Below are 22,448 nucleotides of genomic sequence, written 5' to 3'. Positions count from 1 at the left end.
CGAGAAAAACCACCGCATCATACGCGACCCCACTGGCATCCGAGAACGCATGGAGTTCTCTGCCAACCACCCGGTCAAATTTGGAATACCACCGTGGGATTTTCAATTCTTCAATGTTTGGCAGATCAGAATTAAATTCCCCCCACCTTTCCCTCACACTCTGGGATACTTCGTCCCTCCAGTCGAGCTCTTCAATCCATGTTGCTTGCATTATTAATTTTGCTCTGGTCAGAATGGGACCAACAAAGCCACATGGGTCATAAATACGCGCAATAGTGGATAGAATGTGGTGTTTAGTTGGGAGAGCTTGATCAGCCAAATTGGAAACACGAAACTGGAAACAGTATTGACTTGGTAGCCAAATAATTCCAAGGGTTTTGGTTTCGAAACTCAAATTGACTTCCTCATTAGTGGAAGAGGAAACCTCCGATTCCATCACAGCAGAGCTGTTGGATTGAAATTTGGACAATTCCATGCCTGCTAAGAGAAATAGGGACTTCAATTCTTCTTTAATTTTCAAAGCCTCATCAACGGTGGGTACTGACAACAAACAGTCATCAACATAGTTATTCTCGCGAATGACTTTAGCTGCAGCTGGGTATCAATTACCTTCGTCTTCTGCCAACTGCATGAGAACCCTAGTTGCCAGAAATGGAGAGCTGGCAAGCCCGAAACAAACCCGTGTAAATCGAAAATCTTCGATTTCATTGTCGAGTCTGATCACGAATCTTTGCAGGTCTCTATGGGAAGGGTGAAGCTCAACCTGCAAATACATTTTAACAATGTCGCAGGTTAATGCATATTTATGCATTCTAAATCTCCAAAGGATTGAAACCAGAACGGGCTGAACGATAGGTCCCACATGCAAGCAGTCATTGAGACTCACACCTGACGCTGTGACGGAACTTGCATTAAATACTGGTCTAACCTTGGTGGACAACGCATTTTCCCTAATCACGCAGTGATGTGGCATGTAGTATATTGGTATTGAAGGAGCAAACAATTGGTTTGCAGGGACCCGTTCAATAATTCCCAACTGTAAATACTCACGAAATACAGTTAAGTATAATTCTTTGAGAGTCAAGTTCTTATCAAGTCGGCGTTCAAGGTGCGAAAATTGACGCAATGCTTGATTTCGATTGGAATGTAAGACCTGAATGTTCTCATTGAGAAGAAGTTGAACTTGATATCTCCCTTCTTTAGTTCGAGTGACAGTTGTGTCAAAGGATTTCTCCGCCTCAGCTTTCTCAAACGATTTGACGTCCTCTTTGGGGATATCTTCGATTTCCCAGAACTGTTTCATGGTTTTATCGAGTGAAGCTAAGGTGGTGACGTTGCAAGAGACGGGTTGAGGAGGTGAGACCTTAAAACAAGAACCTACTACTAACCATCCGAAAACGCTATTGAGTAGACGCGGTTGGCCCTCTCCCAATTCATACTTGTCGACACCGAAATAATCCCAAGAATTTGCCCCACCTATTAAAAGATCTATACGTTGGCAGTGGTTCCAATGGGGATCTGCTAACTTGTAGATTGATTGTAGATTGTTTGTGTCCCCTATATTCCATAATTCCGTCATCCGTCTGATCCATTTTATTACAATTCATTTTCCTTGGTGAATGATAAGATGTTCTTTACATTAACAATGCTTAAGTCATCCAAATCAATCACCCTCTTTCCTAATATCTTCTGTCTCGAAAGTGCCAGAGTCGGACAATCGCACAAGATATGTTTTCTTGAGATTCTTTACAATAAGAACAATTGGTTTGAATCCCTGATACCAGTGTAGATGCTTTCTTTTTGGGTGGAAACTGAGGTTTTTGTGACTTACTCGGACCTGGTTCAGGAGTGTCCTCAGAGGGTCCTGTGTGCTCTAATGCGCGACATCTTTTGTTCAGGAACCGGTCGAAATCTTCCCATGTGGTGGTGGAGATATCGTGATTCTCTTGCGCCCAAAGCCACTTAGTTTCTCTGTCAAATTTCCTCAGTATCCAATGGATGAGCCATGGATCTCGTTGAGTAATGTTCATCCCTTCCAATGCGTCAATTGCTGATGAAGTGTTAGATTGGATGCGCCTGATACTTGCAACATTGGGCTGAGTAATTGACGGCTGGTCCAAAAACTGATCCATCAGCGCGCACATTATCGAAAGTTTGTCATCGTACCTCTTTTTGAGACGATTCCAAGCTCTTGCGTAATTGTCATCTGAGATGCTGAATTTGCTGATGAGTTGCTCAGCCTCTCCCTTGACAGCATTTTTGAGGTAGTTCATCTTCTGCGCTTTAGTCAACGATGGATTGCTGTCGACTATGGATATGAACATATCATGGAATGTTCTCCATGAAGCATAAGATCCCGAAAATTCAGGGACCTTAATTGGCTCCAATTTTGCAGAAGATTGCGTCGCAAAACTTGTTTCATTTTCTAGTGAAGCATTCAGAAGTTCTTGTCTGGATTGTTCCAAATAAGAACGGAAATTATTGTTCTGAGCTTCCAGAATTTCTTTCAGCTTCCTTTCCTCTGAAGTTCTTTGGAGTTTTTGCTCCTCCAACTGACTTGCCATGAGGCTAAGAAGTCTATTGAGGGAAGAGGAATCTCCATTCAATTGTGGCGTCAAATGTTCTTTAGAATCCTCAATTGTGGTTATGAGAACCGAGATCCTTTCATAAATTTGCATGCATTCTTCCAAAAATGCCAAGAGTTCTAAATTCTCAGCTTCAATTTGTTCAGCAGTGGCGCACTCTTGAATAATTGAATGCTGCACTTCTTGGAACTTTTTCTCGATTCTGTCCACCAACTCTCTTTGAGTTTTCAGCTCCGATTTAGCGTTAGGCTCAGTTAACAGCTGCGGATCATTCTCATACCTCTCAATGTTCCTCTTGAGGGTTGTCAATTGACCTTTGTACGAGACACGAGATGACGTTTTGTGCGGCATGTCGCTGGCTGAAGTTCCACTGACTCCAACGGTGCTCGGCAGGACCAATAAAAGTGGTGAGAATTTACCTGAGAATTAGACAAAGAACTCCTGAGTTCCAAAGCCCTGACTTTTCCCCAAATAATTGTGGTAATTGTACCTGAGAATTAGACAAAGAACTCCTGAGTTCCAAAGCCCTGACTTTTCCCGAAATAATTGTGGTAATTGTACCTGTTGAGGAAATAAATACAAGCCTGGTTATCCTGGCGAAGGAGGATCAATAAAAATTTTCCTTCTCAATGTTCTGCTGCGCAGCTTTTGCCTCGAAAAGACTTCCACTCGTTGGGCTGGATTCCACGAGGTTCACTCACAGTCCTATTCTTTCACCCTTTTCTCGTGAAATGGCACTTCTGGATCACCACTCAGGAGAATTCTCACTCACGAACGACAATAAAACAATATATGGGAACCGGAAATTCGTCGGGGAATTTCCGGTTCCCATATATTGTATTGTCTACGTCGGTTTTTCCATGACAATAAAACACTTTGGTGCAGTCGCGAAAGATATTTATTAATTTAATTTGTGAATAATTTAATTTTTGTGGCAGAGCGATAAATTTTTACTTGACTTGAACTTGCAGAAAAAAAAGGAAGAGAAGAAGAAAAAAAAATCCGTTATGGAGAGGGGAAAAAATGAACAATTGACACATTAGACGAGTCACCCAATAAATAATCATGGGTGGAAATTTCCATGGACAAATTTAGGATATGTCTTTTTCGCGTGAACAGGCAGCGTTCAGGTAGTTATTTTCCAGTTCCTTCACTTTGTCCGTAAAAGGAAGATGCACGACAAATCTGCCTGTATCAGGATCTCTGGTGACAGTATCGGAAAAAAACTTCTCTGCCTCTTCATCTTCCTCCTTTCTCTGTTTAGCGGGACCAGTCACGTCTTCAATTTCTCAAAACCGCTTGAGGCTGAGATCAATAGACTCAAGGGTTGTGAGATTGCACACTTTGGTTGTAATTGGACTAGGTGAGACTTCTCCGACCACAAGCCATCCAAATACACTCCGCTTCAGGATAGGTAATCCAGGTCCCAATTTAATAGTCTGATCCATGATTAGATCCCAGTAATGTTGTCCGCCAATTAGCATATCAATGACTTGGGGCTTATTCCATTGTGGGTCTGCCATGATCAACTTCGGAGGAATTGGAAGTGACTCAGTAGGGATTTTTGCTGAGGGTTGAATGCCAGTGATCTTCTCTTGGATTATGCAATCCGTCTCAGTCCATTTATTGAAGCCTCTGGGGCCAAAACTCAAACTGGTTTGATATTTTGATGGAGCTTCATGACCCCCTACTCCTTCCAATGTGCAAGTAGTCTTCCTTCTGGGCAATTTCAGCATCTGACTTATCTTCTCGGTGATAATGTTAGCTTGAGAACCGGAATCCAATACAGCTCTGCACAGAATTTGTTCTCCTTCATCATTCCGAACGCAGATTACTGCTGTAGCCAGTAAGACAGTAGGAAAGGAAGATGTAGTGGTGCATTTTAGAGTAAATCTTGTAGCTGATCCACATGTTTGATCTGTGTCGGTAGTGACTGGAGCAGGCGATAGTGGATCTGGGTGAACAGTAGCTACGGTTGTTGTCTGTGGGATCTGAGCATTATTGGGATGAAAAGCCAGGTGGAGCCAGGTGCTGTGTTTTTCTCCACACTGCTTACATGCTGACGATTGACAGCTTTCCACTGGATGCCCAGGGTCCAAACAGTTGACACACAGTTTGGCGCGTTGCACAATTTCAAGCCTTTGGGTGTCCTTTAGGCCTCTGAACTTGTAGCACTTCACTGTGCGATGATTGGGTTTCCCGCAGGAAGCACACAGATTGCCTGGAGTGGCATTATCCGAGTTTTTCTGACCGGATGAAGTGGTTACCGATAATGCTGACTTCGGTTTGGACTTCACCTCCTGTCTCTTTGACGATGAGGGTTTGCCGGGATTGGCCATTTCCATCGTCTTGTAACGTTCATTGAGAAAATCGACAAATTCTTGCCAGATGGGAATCTTCTTATAGCATCTTCTTGACCATAGAGTTTTACTTTCAGAATCCAACTTTTCCAATGCAATGTAAATCAACCAAATATCTCGATTTTTCATGTCCAATGCATCCAAAGCCTGAATTGCGGAATCCATAGTTACGTGAGTACGTCTCATAGCATCAGCAGATGGTTCAGATATTTTTGGAATGCTCAGGAATGACTTGATGTGACTCATTGCAATGCTCATCTTATCGTCATATTTGTCCATCAATATTTTCGATGCAACACTGTAGATGTTGGCAGACGCTGGTATGTTCTGAACAACCATTTTGGCTTCATCCTTCAGGTGTTTCATCAGATAGTAATACTTATGAGCATCGGTTAGAGTTGTATTCCTGTCGATTATGTCCAAAAACAACTCCTTGAAGCTTGTCCACTCTGTGTATTTGCCGCTGAAATCAGGAACAGTCAATGGTTCCAATTTCGCATGTGAAGGTGCATCTCTGGAACGTGGGCTTGATGTAAGAAATGATTGATTTTCTGTGACCAGCAAGTTGAGGGTGGCCCCATACTTTTTTTGCTCGAATTCCAGGGTCATTTTAAACCTTTCTTCTGCCATGCGTTTTTCCACCTCATGTTGAATTTGTTGTTCGTCAAGCTTGGTGTTGATATAGCTTAACATGCCTTCTACACTGTCAGAAGATGGGGCTTTTGCCTTTGCCTGGATTCTCAACTCAATCAGTTTCTCATCATACATATCAAATTCATCCAGTAGTGATTGGAGACTCTCTTCTTCGACCTTCTGTTCCTCTGCGCCTTCTGTAAGGTAGATAATACGCTCGGAAATTCTTTCAATGTTATTGCGTAGAGCAGGCATCAGGTCGAGATTGCGATCAATCTCGGCGAGTGCTGAAGGCATGGTCAGGAGTGTGTCATCCTTCTCATATTTGTGAACGGCGTTCTTCACTCTGCTGAACATTGACTTGTATCCGCCACGGGATGCAACGAGAGCTTGTCGTTCTTCTGATGACATTTCCAATTAGTGGCAGTATGTAGTGGATTTTTGTAGTAATGGCTGGCGCTGCTTTCCCACGAAGGACCAAATGTTTGGTCAAGGAGCCCTTACCTTTGAAATAAAATGATGTAAAGCAATTTGGTTAGATAAGGGGAGCCGGAGGAACCTCTACTCCTTTTATTGTGAGCTCCTTACCTTTAAAATAAATGTGGAAAAAAGAAGAGGTATATTTGTAATGCAATGGTAAGCCCCTTGGAGTTTGTGTCTGACTCCTCACCTTTGAAATAAATAAATGAAGAAAATTAGACGAATGAGGAGCCAATCTTGTGAGAAGGTCAAACGGGCTGAAGGTGATAAAGCCTCCTTGTCTTCTCCTTTGTCCAGCAAGATGCCTCCAAGCCTTTGGGGTTTTCCTCAGAATCCTCTGCCTAGAAACCACTTTCAATGTCTGGATTCAATCCACTCACTTCACAACTCTTCACTAAAACACACTTTTATTTCTTTTGATGAATTTATTCCAATAATTAATAAGATTTAGACTGAAGAAAAATTCGCGTGTATTTTTGCATAGAGAGCTTTTTTCACAAGTGACAATTAACTGCGCTTGATCAGTGATGACTCATTGATGAGTCATTCGGATGAGATTGGAGAACCCACCGCTGGCGACTTGCGGCGTTGAACTAAATTGGCGCCTTTTCCTGTGTTGGCGCCAACATTCATTTTTCTTCAGATTTTTATGTAAAATAAATTGCACCAAATCAGACTCTGATTTTTCTTTTGCCAAATATTCTGCTAATTGTCTCAAGCTGTGCGTACTCATTGCGATATAGATTTTTTCTGAGTGATTTTTTAAGATACACCATGTTAAATAATTGTGAAAAATGTTTGTAATGAACAATTTTCAACGAAAGAAAGAAAGGGGAGAGGGATTTTTGGGTTAAAAACGCTCTAAATTTATACTTTTAACTTTTTACTGTAAATTATATAGAAAATTATACATCACTACTAGAATTTTCAGATGAATATACATGATCTGAAGCAGGTTTCCTAGAATAATATAACGTTTGATCCTCAAAATCAGATAAAAAATCTTCCGCAGGTACTTGATCTCCTTCTGAATCAGTCACATATTCTACAAGGTAAAGATTTTTCTCCTGTTTTTCAAAGTATTTTTCTGTGAGCTTATCTTTTCTTTTACACATGAGTTGATCTTCAACTTCTTTGTTAGACTCCTCTACCTCACTCCTTTGAATTTTGTGTAACTTCTCAGAAGCTATGTCACGTTCCATTTTATTTAAAATTTCTTCTATCCAAGATGGCGGGTCATCGGAATATGGGTCTTTTTCGTGTAAATCTTTCCAAAATTTTCTCAGCTTCTTCTTTCGTAGGATTATGATTTATCAAAAACTGCAAAACAGTTTCGCCAAATATAATTTTTATGAATTTATTTATTCAAAAATATGGAACTCACCATGTTATTGTGTATCCGAAATATGTATTCTCCGTAAATTAGGTTGGCCTATCTTTCGTAAAACAAACTTATTGGTTTGACTGTCGATTATAGAATAACAACAATTTTACACACTTGGTTGAAATATCCAGTTCAAGTTATGCATCACTTAAAAAATTATCCAATATTGCGAAATTTAAATATTATTTTTCACACGTGCAATGAAAAATGTCTCATAAAAGTTTCAAAATTGTACGATATTTTACTGGAAAAACACCATACGTGATAAAAAGATGAAATTTGAGATTTTCCTTCTTTGTATGCACTAGGACATGTTTCGAACAAGACTTGATGGCCCTACCCAATAAACATTTTTAGGCAGATCATCGAGAAAAACTCGATGCTGGAAAGGTGGAAACTTGACACACGCTAGGCAAAAAGTCGAAAGTGGGGAAGAATTTCTCTGAAAATATTCGAAATCACAGTCGACAATATTTCGAGAAGCCTTCCCAAATATTTTCCAATATTTGTCCAGCCCACAAAAGTCAAAATAAATTCCACAACGAGTTGCCAGCTGTGAAAAAATATATTCCACATACAAAATGGATATTAATCTGGCAACCATGTGAAGTGATAAATATTTCCATCTCCCAAATTAAAATGTAAATCATGATTCTTTATCACAGGAATACAATGACTTTTATATTTAATAAGAAATTGCGGCTGTGCTTCTCCGATAGAGAATTGTGTGAGGAATCATATAGTTTTACGCCTCTCGAAAATAATATTTATTTCTCTAAAAAAATCAACTGAAAAAATAAAATTATTTTTATTATTTTTCCAATTCTGTCCAAAAAAATCTATATTTTTTGTTGAGTCAGAAAAAGTATGAAATAGAATTTTGAAGCAAGCAGAAGACGAGAAATAAAATTTTGAATTTTCCTCTTCATTTCATTTACAAAAAATGACGCCATTCATAGAAAAAATACAGAATGCGTATATTTTACGCGGTATAATAAACGTGTATGTTTGAGGTAAAATATGTAAAGAAGCTAATATTTCAACAATTTCTTATTTTTAACTTCATAGTACTTTAGCAAGACTATATAATAAGCAACTTTTAATTGTTGTGTTTTAAAATTTCACCACTTTAATTCAATATTTTCATATTAAGTTATTTTTTAAAATTTTTTTGCCCTATTACCTACTTTTCTATATTATATGTTATTTGTAATATTAACAAAAAAAACTTAATTTTCAGAAAAAAACGCAGTAAAGTGAAGCAGGATTTCCTACTAAAAATGTGTGCACGAAAAGTTTACCATTTAAAAAATGGCTCTAAAAGACATTAACTATATTAATATAGAAAACAACAAATAATTCGACGCTTCCATTCCATACTATGCTATCTCAGAATGACAACTTTTCAGGAGCGTCATTTGAAGTTGAAGATTTCCTATGCTGCCTGTGTAAATTTTTTTCGAAGAAATGGAATATCTCGTTACCCGGACGTCAGATGACCACCAAATTTTCACCAGATCTCGGTCCCAGGAATAACATATCCCTCGGAGTAAGGAAAGACTAAGTCGACTTATGCCCTAGACACACTTACGACTAAAGTTCAAAAACGACTAAGCTCGTTCATAGCCAAGTTTGTTCCTGACACACTACAAACGAGGATTAGCATTCCCTAGTATCCACAAAACATACACTACTGGTAAAAATGAAAGGGTCACTGATGATCCTTTGAAAGGATCACTGTTTTAACATTTATTTAACTCCCAAATAAACGAATAAAACAATGAAAAAAACATTTTTGGTGTTTGCTCAGATGAATTTACGATAAAACGTAATCTATCGTGATAAATCTGCATACAAAATTTCAAAAGAATTAAGTGAACCTTTCAAAGGATCAAATATGATCCATTTTTGTTGAAAAGGGTCAATTTGACCCTTTTATTTTTACCAATGTCACTTTCGTGAGTTTTTATGCAGATAGTTCTACTAAAATGCACTAATACTCCTCTAATAATAAAAATATTTGTAAATTCATGTCTCAGTACACGTGCAATAATTATTGTTTATTACAATTATTTGTGAGGTGGAAGCTAACTTGCGACTTAAGCCAATTCCCGCTATTCTAATGAATAATTCTTATTGTTATAAGTCAATTGTCAAGTAAACTTACAAGTAGTTTCATTTTCAAAAGAGTACTAGTGCATTTCAGTAGAAATATCTGCAGAAAACCCACGAAAGTGATGTTTTGTGAGTTCCAGTAAACGTCAAGCCTCGTTTGTAGTGTATGACGAACAGACTTGCCTATGATCGAGCTTAGTCGTCGCTGGACTTTAGTCGTAAGTGTGTCCAGGCCATTAAGCATAGTATGGAATGGAGCCGTCGATATACACCACGCATATCAGCGCGACAAACTTGACTCACTATTGAGAGTTCTATCCTTTCCGGTACAAATTTAGACTGTCGGTTTCTTATTCAGACAATTGCACCTTCGTTTCCGAATAACCCTGAAAGCTCGACTAAGATATATGACATTGCAAAAATGATTACCTTGTAAATGAAATCTCTCGATACGATTAATAGTGGCAGCACTAAGAAAACCAGAGGGATAAGGCAAAACAAGGATTACTGACACTGGAAATGTGTAGAACACTCGTACATAGTGCACTAAATTGAGAATTTAAGCCCATAAATGACCGGAATACCTAGACAGAGTATACTAGACAAAGCAAAACGTGAACTATCAATTCGTGAACAGAAACTATCGGTGGTTTCAGTCCTTCTTGTTCCCTATCTCGCAACCGTTTTGAAGTATTATGGTTTAAAATTTAAAAGGAAACATTTCGTCTTGCATCACGAGTCTTCTGGACATTTATTGGTTTAGAATCTCTGTTTTATTCGATCTCGCTAGTGTTTTGAAAAGTTGTGAGCTAAAAGACCCACTTCGCCTCTAATATCAAGTAAACACTGGCATTCTGAATATTTACGGATTATTACCCTTCATTATGTGTGAGCTCCCTGGTATACCAGACGCATCCAGGCTAGCAATTCCTATATTGCCCTATCTAACTGGTAATGTTTACGTAACTGGTTGTCTAACTATTTGTTTACGGACTAATAACCCCTGATTTGTTTTATATCGCCAGTATTCTAGACGATCTTTGTTTTAAACTCTCCCTGGAGACTTGGAGATTTAAACCGATTTAGTGTCCCCAGTTTGCTCAAGTTTTGGTACTCTAATTTTTTTTTGGATTGAAGTTTCTATTTTATCTCGTTGATATTCTGGATGTTTCATAATGAGAATTAATATTTGCCTATACTTATTTGCTTATGTGTAATTAACGGAAGGAAGAGACGTTATGTTTTTACTACTCATATAATTTTGTGTTTCACATTAATATGAGTCTAATAGCATAAATGGCATAAATAAATTAAAGATCTGCATTATTTACTACATTGCAGTAAGAAAAAAAAAGATTTAAATGATAAAAGTGCTGCTGAATGCTAGTTTTATGTGAAAAATAATATGGTGATGTTCAAACTCGTTAGCCCAAAAATCTTATTGATAGTTTATTAATACAATAACATCCAGTACTATCGGAGTTCTGTTACTATATACTTGAATAATAGTATTATTGCTAAACTACATGGCAGATGTAATAAATTTCGTAGTAATTATTACACGTAATTTTTTAAGCATTACTAGCAGTAGGCATGACTTTTTTTTCAATTCTTTTCACAAATTCTGTTGATTTTGTTGTTTATTGTTGAAAATCGAATTTTTTCGTCAATTTCTTTATTACAATTTTCTTTATTACACTAAATGAGTATAGCGAATCCTACATGAAAACTGACAGTGAATAAATATGCTCTCAATTTTTCCCTCGGCCGTTTTTGTAGTGCCTTCCTGATGGGATTCTTCTTGGACTCGGCGCGACGAGAGAGATTGTCAAGATCAAACCTTATTGATATAATTGAAAAAAGACTGTTATGCAAAAGACAAGCATCGGCCAATGGTGTCCCAGCCAATTCTTTTTCATCCCGAAAGATTTAGTGATGGAAATTGGCGATCGAGTGATACTTCTTGTGTGCTTCCGGGAACTCCGGGAATCTTCCCAAATCATTTTTTTCAAATTCCAAGTTGTCCGTACTCTCCATATGGTACTTTAAGGGCAATTGTATGAATATTGGAGCCAAATTTACTCAATCTGGATCCTATACAGTACAGAATTCTACGTTCCAGGAAGTCTTCATGCCCCGCCTAAATTTCTCGTTTAGAATCCGTGTAAGTAGCACAGTTCCTCGGCGAGCACGGAGACGTGTTACCTGCGATCTTCCTCATCTTCGTCCTGAAAATCTTCTGAAAGAATGAAATTTTTAAATTACAATTTGTCATACAGAGGTTATAAAAATAATATATTACCTGCTTCTCAAATGCTCTAATTTTCTCATGTTTCTGCGTGAACAAATCACTTTACGATGCGGATATTCTTACACTTATATCGCAATAATAGAAAAAATGTCCCCGCGTGTTTAAATACTTATTTTAATCTAATTTAATAAACAAATATTACGATGAAAACAACAGAAGAATCTGAACGGAAAATATAAGAAGAAGAAGACTGCAACGAAAATGGTAAGGGTGCTGTCCATTTTTTGTGGACAAAATCTCGAAATATTCTGTCGAGTTTTCTTCGAATAAAAACTTTCGAATATCTGTCCAGTTTCTGTCCATTTGGAAGATATTTGGGCACAGATATTTCCAATCGATTGGAAAATTATCTGTCCATAATTTGACGACCATAAGTCGCCGAAATTTGGGAAAATTCCTATTTGGAAAGAAAATGTTTATTGGGTAGTAAAATACACTTACACGATCGCAACTTTTCTTGGAAAAAATCCATTCCCAGTTGAAATATGATCCTCTGCACACGTGCAATTAGGAATTTTTTTTAATAAAAATACTAAATTCCGGAATGATTTCCTGGAAAAGCATCATTTGCAACAAAAAAATGAAATTGGAGATTTTCCTTTCGCATGGACATGTTTCAAACCTCTCCTGTAGAATCCACGAAAATCGTTTTTTTAGCGCACATATTCTTGATTTATGAGTGTCAAAAACGTGTAGATCCAAAATTTGGGCCCGACCTGAGGAGGTCGTATTTCATCTCGGACAAAATGCACATACACCAATTGTACTGGGCACCCACCCCCCTCCCATACCTCTACACCCCCCCCCACTCCAACCCCTTCTCAGAATCCGATGACGTCATATTTAACTTTTGAATTAAAATTTACACATTACATTCATTTTTTAACGTTATTTTCCCACTTGACTTGGATTTTTTACAAATTTTTATTTTGGATTTTTTATGGACTATAGATTTTTTCCAAGAAAAGTTGCGATCGTGTAAGTGTATTTTACTAGGGCCATCAAGTCTTGTTCGAAACATGTCCTAGTGCATACAAAGAAGGAAAATCTCAAATTTCATCTTTTTATCACGTATGGTGTTTTTCCAGTAAAATATCGTACAATTTTGAAACTTTTATGAGACATTTTTCATTGCACGTGTGAAAAATAATATTTAAATTTCGCAATATTGGATAATTTTTTAAGTGATGCATAACTTGAACTGGATATTTCAACCAAGTGTGTAAAATTGTTGTTATTCTATAATCGACAGTCAAACCAATAAGTTTGTTTTACGAAAGATAGGCCAACCTAATTCACGGAGAATACATATTTCGGATACAATATTTAGTGAAAACGGAGTAAGACCCTATTTCGCCTCTTTCAATTTTTATTCGCTACAACGTTTCGGGAATACGATGTCCCCTTCATCAGGTCTACAAAGCGTTTTGAACAATTTGGTCACATTTTGAAAGAATTTTTAGCATTTACAAAGGAAAAATTGCCAAATTAAGTTGCCAAGTAAATATTGACCGGCCTCTATCTCCGGTTCTAATTAACATAGCGACCGAAATTTTACCTTTTTGGTTTTGCCTCGATGAGCACTTTCAGATGGAAGTTCAAAAAGTCCCCATAGGTGGCGCTGCGATAGCGTCAAAATTCATCGAAATTCAAAATCATTTTTCTCAAAAATTTCTTTGTGCAAGTTAATGAAATTTTATTATGTTGTAGCCCAGTCTAGGACGTTTCCAAAATGGTGCGTAAGTGCGCTGTGGTTAAAACAGAACCGGAGATATGAGGGGTCAAAGTTCACAAAATTCAAAAAATCATATCTCCGGTTCTATTTGACCGATTTTGATGAATGAGGACATAAACGAAAGATCTCACCAAATGCTACAACTTTCTAGAATATTTGAACTTCGTGGGACCAACACCAGGGGCGCCACAGTCGAAAAACCAATTTCAATATCACATAACCTCAATTATCTCGACTGTCGCTAAACCGATTTTGATGATTACTTCGACATAATTGTAGAGCACATTTGTCTCTATGTTTCGTCCATACATCATTTTCCGCTCAGACTACGCTATCACTCCGATTTTGCCGTTTAAGTGTGAAAAAATTGATTTTTCCCATAATAACGCTTTGAAATCACTCAGATGCCAATTTGACTGCCTCTGCTCCACCGAGACACTTAAAATAGGGGTTTAAATGGAAAGTCCCACAAAATACAACAATTCTTTGATATAGTTGAAGTTCAACAAATGACTACTTGGGGAACTCTGGATGAAAAAACAAGTTAAGAAACAAATAACCTCGCTTATCTTGGCTTCTGAGTAATCGATGAGATCATGTTCTATAGGAAAATTATAGAGTACATTCTGGTCTACATTTCACCCATATATCACTTTTCTGTCAGTTCATCCAAATCCTTGATATTTTGGTTTAAATACAAAATTTGCATAATTTCACGAATTTGATTCAAGATAACTGAATGGCGACTCACAATTTCAGCTCTAAATCGAATTTGCATGCACTCCGAGTTAGCTCACGTTAAGAATCTCACCTACATAAGCCGGTTAGGATTATCTGTCCCTTTTGTGTAATGAAAAACTACAACCGACTAAGTTATAAATAAAATTGATTGTAAAACAATGAAATGAGTTTTCTTTCGCATCTGATCAAAGTATCATTATTTTTTTGTTTTTATGTTGCCATCAACATGAGGAATCATGTGAATTGTTTAAAAGTAGTTGCATGCAATCGAGTAGATTTTGTCAAAGAAGTTCGATACAATCATTTTTGATTGTGCTATAAAATGTAATTAAACAATCCTGCTAATGCTGCAAAGAAAAAATCAAATTACGTTGAGAAAAAATGCCAGACGCCACTTTGAAGATTTTTTTTCACGTAAAGAAAATATTTTGATGCAGAAAAAATGCAAGATGATAAAAAATATGAAATCTCTCTGCAGATTTTTTTGTGTTGGTAAAATTTTTCACTGCATTTTCATATTGATTTTTTTCATCATGCATCAATGAATCATGTTGTGTTTTTCTTGATGCACAGATGAAACATTGTGTGATGTTGAAATAATTGATTGTAAAACAATTTCTTTTCACAACAAGACAAAATTCTCACAAATAATTTTATTTCATTGACTTTAATCTTGCTCACATAGCAAATAGATGTGATTATGAAGGAATCACACCTAATATGTTGAGATGAAAAGGAAATGTTGGTATAGATAAATATTGGCATAATGCATAACCTTGTGCAATTGAAGTTTCATTTTTTTTCTTCATTCTTCTTATCTTAAGAGGATTCAGATTGCAAATATACAAGATTAAGACAATTTACATTTACGTTTTCTCATCTTTTTATTTGACAACATTTGATTTTTATACACATGTTACATTTTAAGAAATATTTGATTTACTTGCTACAAAAGGAATTTCATGAAACAGGCGAAAATAATTGACTGGTGGATCAAAAGTATTGCTGTTTGAAAAATTAGAATTTTCCAATCTTTGCACACCTAAAGATTTACAAACATTGCTGTATCTCTCAAAATATTCTTGTACATACCACTGTACAGAACTATTGTAAATCAAAGTTGCATTTATAAATTCAGAAAGTAACATTAATTTGTCAAATTCTGAAATATTTAGGGATAGACGATCATTTCCATCATTTTGACTGAGAATAAGTAGTTCGGAATTTGCCACAGCACAGTAACTACTAATGTTCACGCAGTTTTCAAGTTGAATGTTCAGCAACTCCAGTTTCATATTGGCATCATCCTTTCCAGCATCCTCTCCCAATAATTTCCTTAAAGTTTGTTCATTGGCACAGAACGTTGTCCATGTACTTTGGGTGAATTCTACAGCGTCAATTCCATCCCAGTAGCTTACAGCACATATTTTAGCAATTGGTGAAAAATTGTCTGGAGTAAACCCGATCGTGGTAAACAATGTGCATGTTCGATTTAGAAAGTAGGTGTATGCATTCAGTAGTTCAGGAGTTGTATTTTGTTGTCGATTTCTTGCATATTTTTCCTCATCCTTTCGAAGTTCCTCAGCAGGATCAGGATTATATTTGTAGAAGTGCTGCTTTCCCTTCATTACACTTGGAACTTGACGTGATCTTTCTTGTGCCTCAATATTTGCAGATAAGTTATTTTGTGATTTATCACTATTCACTAAGAAAATGCCTTCCATTCACCAATAAATCAGGGATACAAATGAGACTTTTTTATTTATCTTATGATAGTACAGACGAAATTTCCCGAGAAAATTATGCAAACGTTTGCAAAATGTTTGTTTCATGCACGTTGAAACATGTTTGGACATGTCATGTTCATATCTCAGAATAAAGTCTAGAGGTAGGATGCGAGGGGCAAATAGAACATTTTTCTAAATAACAAGTGAAGTTGCTTTTTTTTTAAAAATTGTTTTTCAATGTAATAAATTAAATTTTGCAAACATTTATTCAAGGGGGAGGATGAAGCTTTAGGGTCAAGAACTAAAATTAATAGTATTCAGTGATGAAGTGCTAGTGAGTGCAAAGCTAAATTTCTTTATCAGTGTAAGAACGCAAATCATTGACTTTATTTTAGTGAGTATCGCTTGAATTTGATTTTTTATGCCTATTCTACCGAGAATCATCTTAAAAAAAATTGTTCTTCTATAAAAAAAAGAGGATTTCATCTTCTATTTTGAGATATGTCAAACAGAAATAGACATAAATTTGATAATGAGTCATCAATGAAAAATGCATAAGTTAATTCAGCATCCCAGGTACCGAATTATAGAAGTGTATACAAAATTTCATTCATAAAAATCAATTTGTTCACGCGAAAAAGACATATCCTAAATTTGTCCATGGAAACTTCCACCCAGGATTATTTATTGGGTGACTCGTCTAAAATGTCAATTGATTTTTTCCCCTCTCCATAACGGACTTTTTTTTCCTCTTTCTTCTCTTCCTTTTTGCAAGTTCAAATGATTGTGTGTAATTTTCGCTCTGCCACAAATTCCTTTAATTTATTGAATAAAAATAAACAAAAGGTGATCTTTCGCGACTGCATAAGTTGTTTAACTTAACCCTCATCGAGTGAGGCCCCAAGTGTTTCCCTGAAAGTGTCTTGTGTTGAAGAAAAGTGGAAAATTCTGCAGCCTCGTGCAGCCAGCCCAACGAGCGTGCGCTCTTCCAGGAAAAATTCTGCGCACAAGAACACGGAGGAAAATTTTTATTGATCCTCCTTCGCCAGGATAAACAGGCGTGTGTTCTCTCGATTTTAGGTATCATTACCAAGGATTGTTGGGGAGAATTTGTCTTGGATAATCAGGAGGTTTTTTACGTTTTATTCAGGTATCATTACCAGGAGTAGTATATATCGAGCAGTTATACAATAAAGGTGTGTAGTAGTGTTAGTGAGACACACACACATCCACACTTTTGATGACGTCATATCAAGCAGGCTGACAATTGCGGTGTATGTTAGTGTGCGTTCATTGCACAAATACAGTTATCACGTCAGTTAGAGATTTCGTCATGCACATATTTTGTGTTAATTCTTTTACTTAATTTTCTTTTCCAAACTTTGGTCACATGATTTTTTTTTCTTCACAATTTTCTTAACAAGTATTGCACAATTACACTGAAGACTCATCTGTTTCACTACCATACTTACCTACGGCTCACTTTTAAATTTCTACTTTATTTTATAATATTTTCTTTGCGCTTTATGGCATTTGGCTTTATAGGCTATTTTTCCATACATGATGTCAAAGATCTCTGAATGCAGAGTAAAATGCCAACCATCTCTCTCAGAGGCACTGCGATATATGGTCTTTCATCGTGCACTACATTACATCATATTGAAAAGGCTTAGAACAAACGGATTTACTAGTATATGTTCAGTAATAACCTATACATTTTTAATATCGGGCAGAGCTACAATCGCTGCAGTCGATATGTTTAATAGTGTTGGTTCGTTAGTTACGCATACATTGTCAATATCGAGCAGAGCTACAATCGGTACAGTCTATAAATTTACTAGTATTGGTTAATTTATCACCTACACACTGTCATACAAAGCAGAGCTACAATGGCTACAATCGATGCCATGTGTGAAAATGAGCAAATGCATAACTTTCCTGTTTCCAGAAGATTCCATATGATCACTGACGTCATATGAAATGCAAGATCACTCAGCAAAAAATTGTGTGTATTTTTTCATTCTTTGCACCCAAAGAAAATATTTTAGGAAGAAGAAAAATGCTGATCCGCATGACAAATGCACACCATCTATTTCTACATGATTGTGTAGAAAAAAATCAATTGCAATTTTAACATTGACTAAATGAGGAAAGATGTTCTATTTAATTTTTTTTTTCTGAGAAGAAAGATGATACATCTTGAAAATTATATATGACTGCACTTTATATGAGGAATATAATTTTAAACAAACAAATTAAATGCAACCGACCACATTTAGTGTGCACATACATTTCGCGTAAAAGAGATTGACAAAAGTTTCTGCTCTTTCCAGTGAAGAATTTGCCAGATATGCATTTTTTGTTGAGACAAAAAATAGATGGAGCATTGGCATTACATTTGATAGCTTGCTTTCTGAGCAAATGATGTCTGAATTGCTGTAGGAAAATGATTTTTAGATACTTTAGTTCTTCAAAGAAGTGAGAAAAATAACCCAACAGAGGTAAAACTACATTTTGTTGTTCTTTTCTTGTTTCGTGGAAAGTCATGCAATTTTTTTTTTCGAAATGTTGTACGGAAGGTTTGATATCTTGTCGAATTTGGTAAAATTTTCCAACTTCCTTCTTACCTGTTCTGAATTCTGGCTGACAAATTCTTTTTAAATATTCATTCTGGATAAATAAATGGAACTTGCCGAAATTTTCCTAGACACTGAAAAACAATTCAGCTATGAATAAATTAGTCGAGTCATTGGAGGATCGAAGAATAGTAGAGCAGTTTTACAGTAATTCGGAGAAACGCAAAATCTGTCAAGTTGGCAGAAAACGCATTGGAAGTAAAAGACATTATATTAATTTAAAAAAAAATTATTTGCAAATCAGAAATGTTTTATAGAAAAGATGTCATATACAGACATACATATATAAGAGAAAAATATACAGACTTTTAATAATACATCTTTTAATAAAATATAAATGTTTAGTATCCAAACGGTAATGTTTGAAAATCATCAATACATCTTCTTTTACTTAATGTAAATTGTACCTTTTTTCTTGCTGGACCTGAGAAGACTTTAAATCTTTTCTGACGGAAAATTCTATCTGTGTATTCAATGCTCAGTGTCTCAATATCCCCGAAAACAATTGATCGCATAGCATTGAAATCGAGATTCTGTTCCACCTCATGGTTCATGCTTATGCCTTTCGCTACTATTTTATACGAATATGAATTCGTAGACGGGGAAAATATTTTGAGACCATAGGTCTTTGGGCCGCAACTGACAAATTCTTCGATAAAAGAATCCTCACCGTAGTCTGCAAGCTCATCGGTGAGCTCCCCCAAAAACTTCCCGCAGCTCAAGGGGTTCTTTTCGCCAGCGGGGACCATAAAGATCATAGAATCTGTGTCACAATAGAGTAAGTTTTCTCCTAATCTAGAGAGGACTGAGTATAGTTTGATACGGGCGTTCGTAGTAGTACATATGCCTACACCGAGATTTACATACTTTGATGCAGATTCAGCTTCAGCAATGTACTTCCACGAAACAAAAATCTGCGTTTCGCCAACGGGATATAAATCCATTATTTGAATGTCCTCGGAACCAATTAAAGAATTTAATTCCTCGGGGGAGCTGCAAATGCTAGTCTTTGAGAAATTTTCACGCATTATGAATCTTCCCCAAAGACTATTTAACACCAATTTGGTGAGCAGTCGCAACCCTTTATTAACACAGATTTTTTCCTTATCTAGCGGCACACCTTCCTTCTCTAAATATTCCCGGATATAACTCTCTTTTGCCTCATCAGATTCTGTTCCTGATGGCCACCCACTTGACTCTTGTTTTATTTTGAGGAAATTATCCACAAAATTTGCAAAGAGACCCCTTTCGTTAGTGTCCCGATTGTACTGAACCGTCTTGTAGGACCATACTTCAATTGCTTTAATAATTTTATATCCATGATGAACAGCCAATCGGATTTCATCTAACGACCAGAATCCGGTGAGGGTTCTTTCATCCTCAGAATGCGTGCATCGATCCGTATTAACCATCTCTGTGCAAGATCTACAGAGAGGAAATATTAAACGATCGTTGCACCTATAGGGCAGGCATGGTAAATACAAGTTTCGTGGGGGTAAAACTGTGCATTTTGCCACACCATCGTAGTTTAATATTTCCTCTGCATTTTCAAAGGTTTTTACAATAGTTGGATGACCAACAAAGTATTTAGAGTATTTGTTAGCCCAGGGGTAAAGTGATGTGAAATCATAGTAAAATATTTTATCCCCTGGGCCACATTTCTGATATAACTTAAACACTTCTGTTCGGCCTCCATACACTGCACTTCTTAAATCAAATCCTGCATCGACTATTTCAGGATGAATGTTCAAAGTAGCGTCCAATTCGGGATCTGATTTGAGAAGCCTTCGAAAATCGCATTCCCATGCCGAAACCAAATTGTAACCCATGTTTTCGATACGTTGCAAACGAGTCAACGTTGCCTCATAACGGCTGTGTATAGTATCGGATGAATCTTCTGAACATACATAGTCCCTGTTCAGGAAACATGTATGACCATGATAATAACATCCTTCAAAACTATACACAGTATTTGTGCTATCGTCAAAGCCGTCGACAATGTAGTGAGAATTTTTCAATTTTACTTCGTACCGAATATCTTTTCCTGTAATCATTTTTTGATACACGAGCCATTTCAACCCAATTTTACTTTGGAGATTTATATAGCTCGAACTGTAATTACTTTTTGGTGTAATCGAAAGAGTATTTGGAATTAAATAGTTCTTTCTATACACCTTCATCACAGAATCGGCTAAAGTGATCGCCTGCAAGAATGGATTGATTCCGGTGGTATCCAAAAATGAGTACATGAAGTTCAAGCACCCGAGTTTAAGAATTTTGACATCTTGATTGCAATAATGTATCAACTCTTTCCTGTTATCAAAAGTTTTATTTTTATTTGATTCGTACCACGAGAGAAACTTTTCATACCGATTTGACGACATTGACTCTATTGCATACATTTCACGCGGAGGATATTTTCCAATGTAATTCATATTTTCCGATGTGTTGAATTTGTACGGGTATTCACCCTTCTCGCAATTAGTACTTACCAATTAGTAAAGCTATTGGAAGACAGCTTTCGCCGATATCAATGTCAATCATACTCTTCTTTTTAAAATGGCGAATATCCTCCATATCCATACCCGCTGGATTGTAATTTCTCCCCCTTCCTTCATGAGGATGGAGTAGAAATGCTCTTACTTGCAGGATTTCCGACGAATGGAACATCTCCGTGCTCTGATGAATCTGGAAAAGACATTCAAATAGAATTAATAATATTGATAAAATAAGAAATTCACAGAATATAAGACATACCTTTTCCATATATTCCAAAATAATATCCGCAGTAAGAGTATTCAGGGGTCTCATGCCAATGTAAATAGCCTTTTCAGTCGGTTCGTCAGTAACAAAAATCTGTGAAGAGATAAAAATGCATATGTAAGAATGTGAATAAAACAGTCCACAAATAATTTCAATGATTGTAGAAATTAAATAATTACCCTAAGAATCACTTTATCAGCATCCGACATGGATTCCTTTCGTATCTCTTCAATAAGACCATCGAATCCTCTCTGTATCCAATCCTCAGTTGTAATATTTGTTGGCCTATTTAGCTTAAAATTGATAACCATCTGCGTCATCTTAAAAAAATGATTATATTTCCTCGATTTGTCGAGAATTTTAAGAGATGCACGATCTTCACTTGAAGCAGAATCTTCTTTTCCTTCCCCAATTTGAACAATTGCTTCATTTTCACCATTATCAGTAGCCATGTGCGTTACATTGTTTTTTAATTGTTCTTCTATCACTTTATCGTTGGTTACATTACATTCACTTGAGCCCTCAACTCCTTCATGATTAATTGCAGGTGTACTACCAGTATTCTGCATTACTGTCGTCATAATTTGAGCGATTTTACGTTTTTTAGGAATGGGTTCAATGTTATCATCATCACCCTCAAATAATACATCGCAGAGTTTTTCGCTTAACTCTTCACTCACTAAATTCTTTAAAATATTTAAGAGTAAATTTCTTTTCTCAGCAACTTTCAACTTTAGTCCATTTCTCAACATATCTTTCAGCTTGACCATGATGGGTTCGTAAAACGCACTATTATCTTTATCACTCAATATTTCAATCATCTCATCTACCGATTTATCTAGTAAAATCAACTGAATCAAATCACCCTCAGATTTATTATTTAAAAGCATTTTTGACAAACGCGAAAACATATTGTAAGTTGTTTCCACTGTTGGTTTTATGGAAAATCTTTATAGCACAAAGAGCGTGGTTAATCAA

General features: G+C 36.5%; 2 protein-coding genes across 2 annotated transcripts; both read right to left on the bottom strand.

The window, feature by feature from the left end:
* Positions 1 to 3,874: 3,874 nt before the first annotated feature.
* On the bottom strand, positions 3,875 to 5,989 carry LOC129808436 (uncharacterized). Its single transcript, XM_055858210.1, has one exon. The coding sequence runs from the start codon at positions 5,987 to 5,989 to the stop codon at positions 3,875 to 3,877; it is 2,115 nt and encodes a 704-aa protein (XP_055714185.1).
* Positions 5,990 to 11,758: 5,769 nt separating this feature from the next.
* LOC129808435 (uncharacterized) lies at positions 11,759 to 22,186 on the bottom strand. Its single transcript, XM_055858209.1, has 4 exons — positions 21,650 to 22,186; positions 21,465 to 21,563; positions 21,200 to 21,395; positions 11,759 to 11,796 (listed from the first exon to the last, which is right to left on the bottom strand). The coding sequence occupies exons 1-4, from the start codon at positions 22,049 to 22,051 to the stop codon at positions 11,759 to 11,761; spliced, it is 735 nt and encodes a 244-aa protein (XP_055714184.1). The 5' UTR covers positions 22,052 to 22,186.
* Between the last annotated feature and the right edge of the window lie 262 nt (positions 22,187 to 22,448).

Source organism: Phlebotomus papatasi, chromosome 4 (assembly GCF_024763615.1).
Source record: "Phlebotomus papatasi isolate M1 chromosome 4, Ppap_2.1, whole genome shotgun sequence".
Lineage (NCBI taxonomy): Eukaryota > Metazoa > Arthropoda > Insecta > Diptera > Psychodidae > Phlebotomus > Phlebotomus papatasi.
The sequence above is the reverse complement of the archived record's forward strand: the minus strand, read 5'-3'. Positions and strand labels throughout refer to the sequence as shown.

Excerpts from the sequence above, each read along its gene's own strand:
- LOC129808435 (XM_055858209.1), bottom strand. The coding sequence starts at position 22,051 with ATGACGACAGTAATGCAGAATACTGGTAGTACACCTGCAATTAATCAT. Across the intron at positions 21,396-21,464 it reads TTTTGGAATATATGGAAAAG|ATTCATCAGAGCACGGAGAT; the intron begins GTATGTCTTATA and ends TGTCTTTTCCAG. Across the intron at positions 11,797-21,199 it reads TCCAATAGCTTTACTAATTG|AAGATTTTCAGGACGAAGAT; the intron begins GTAAGTACTAAT and ends TCATTCTTTCAG.
- LOC129808436 (XM_055858210.1), bottom strand. The coding sequence starts at position 5,989 with ATGTCATCAGAAGAACGACAAGCTCTCGTTGCATCCCGTGGCGGATAC.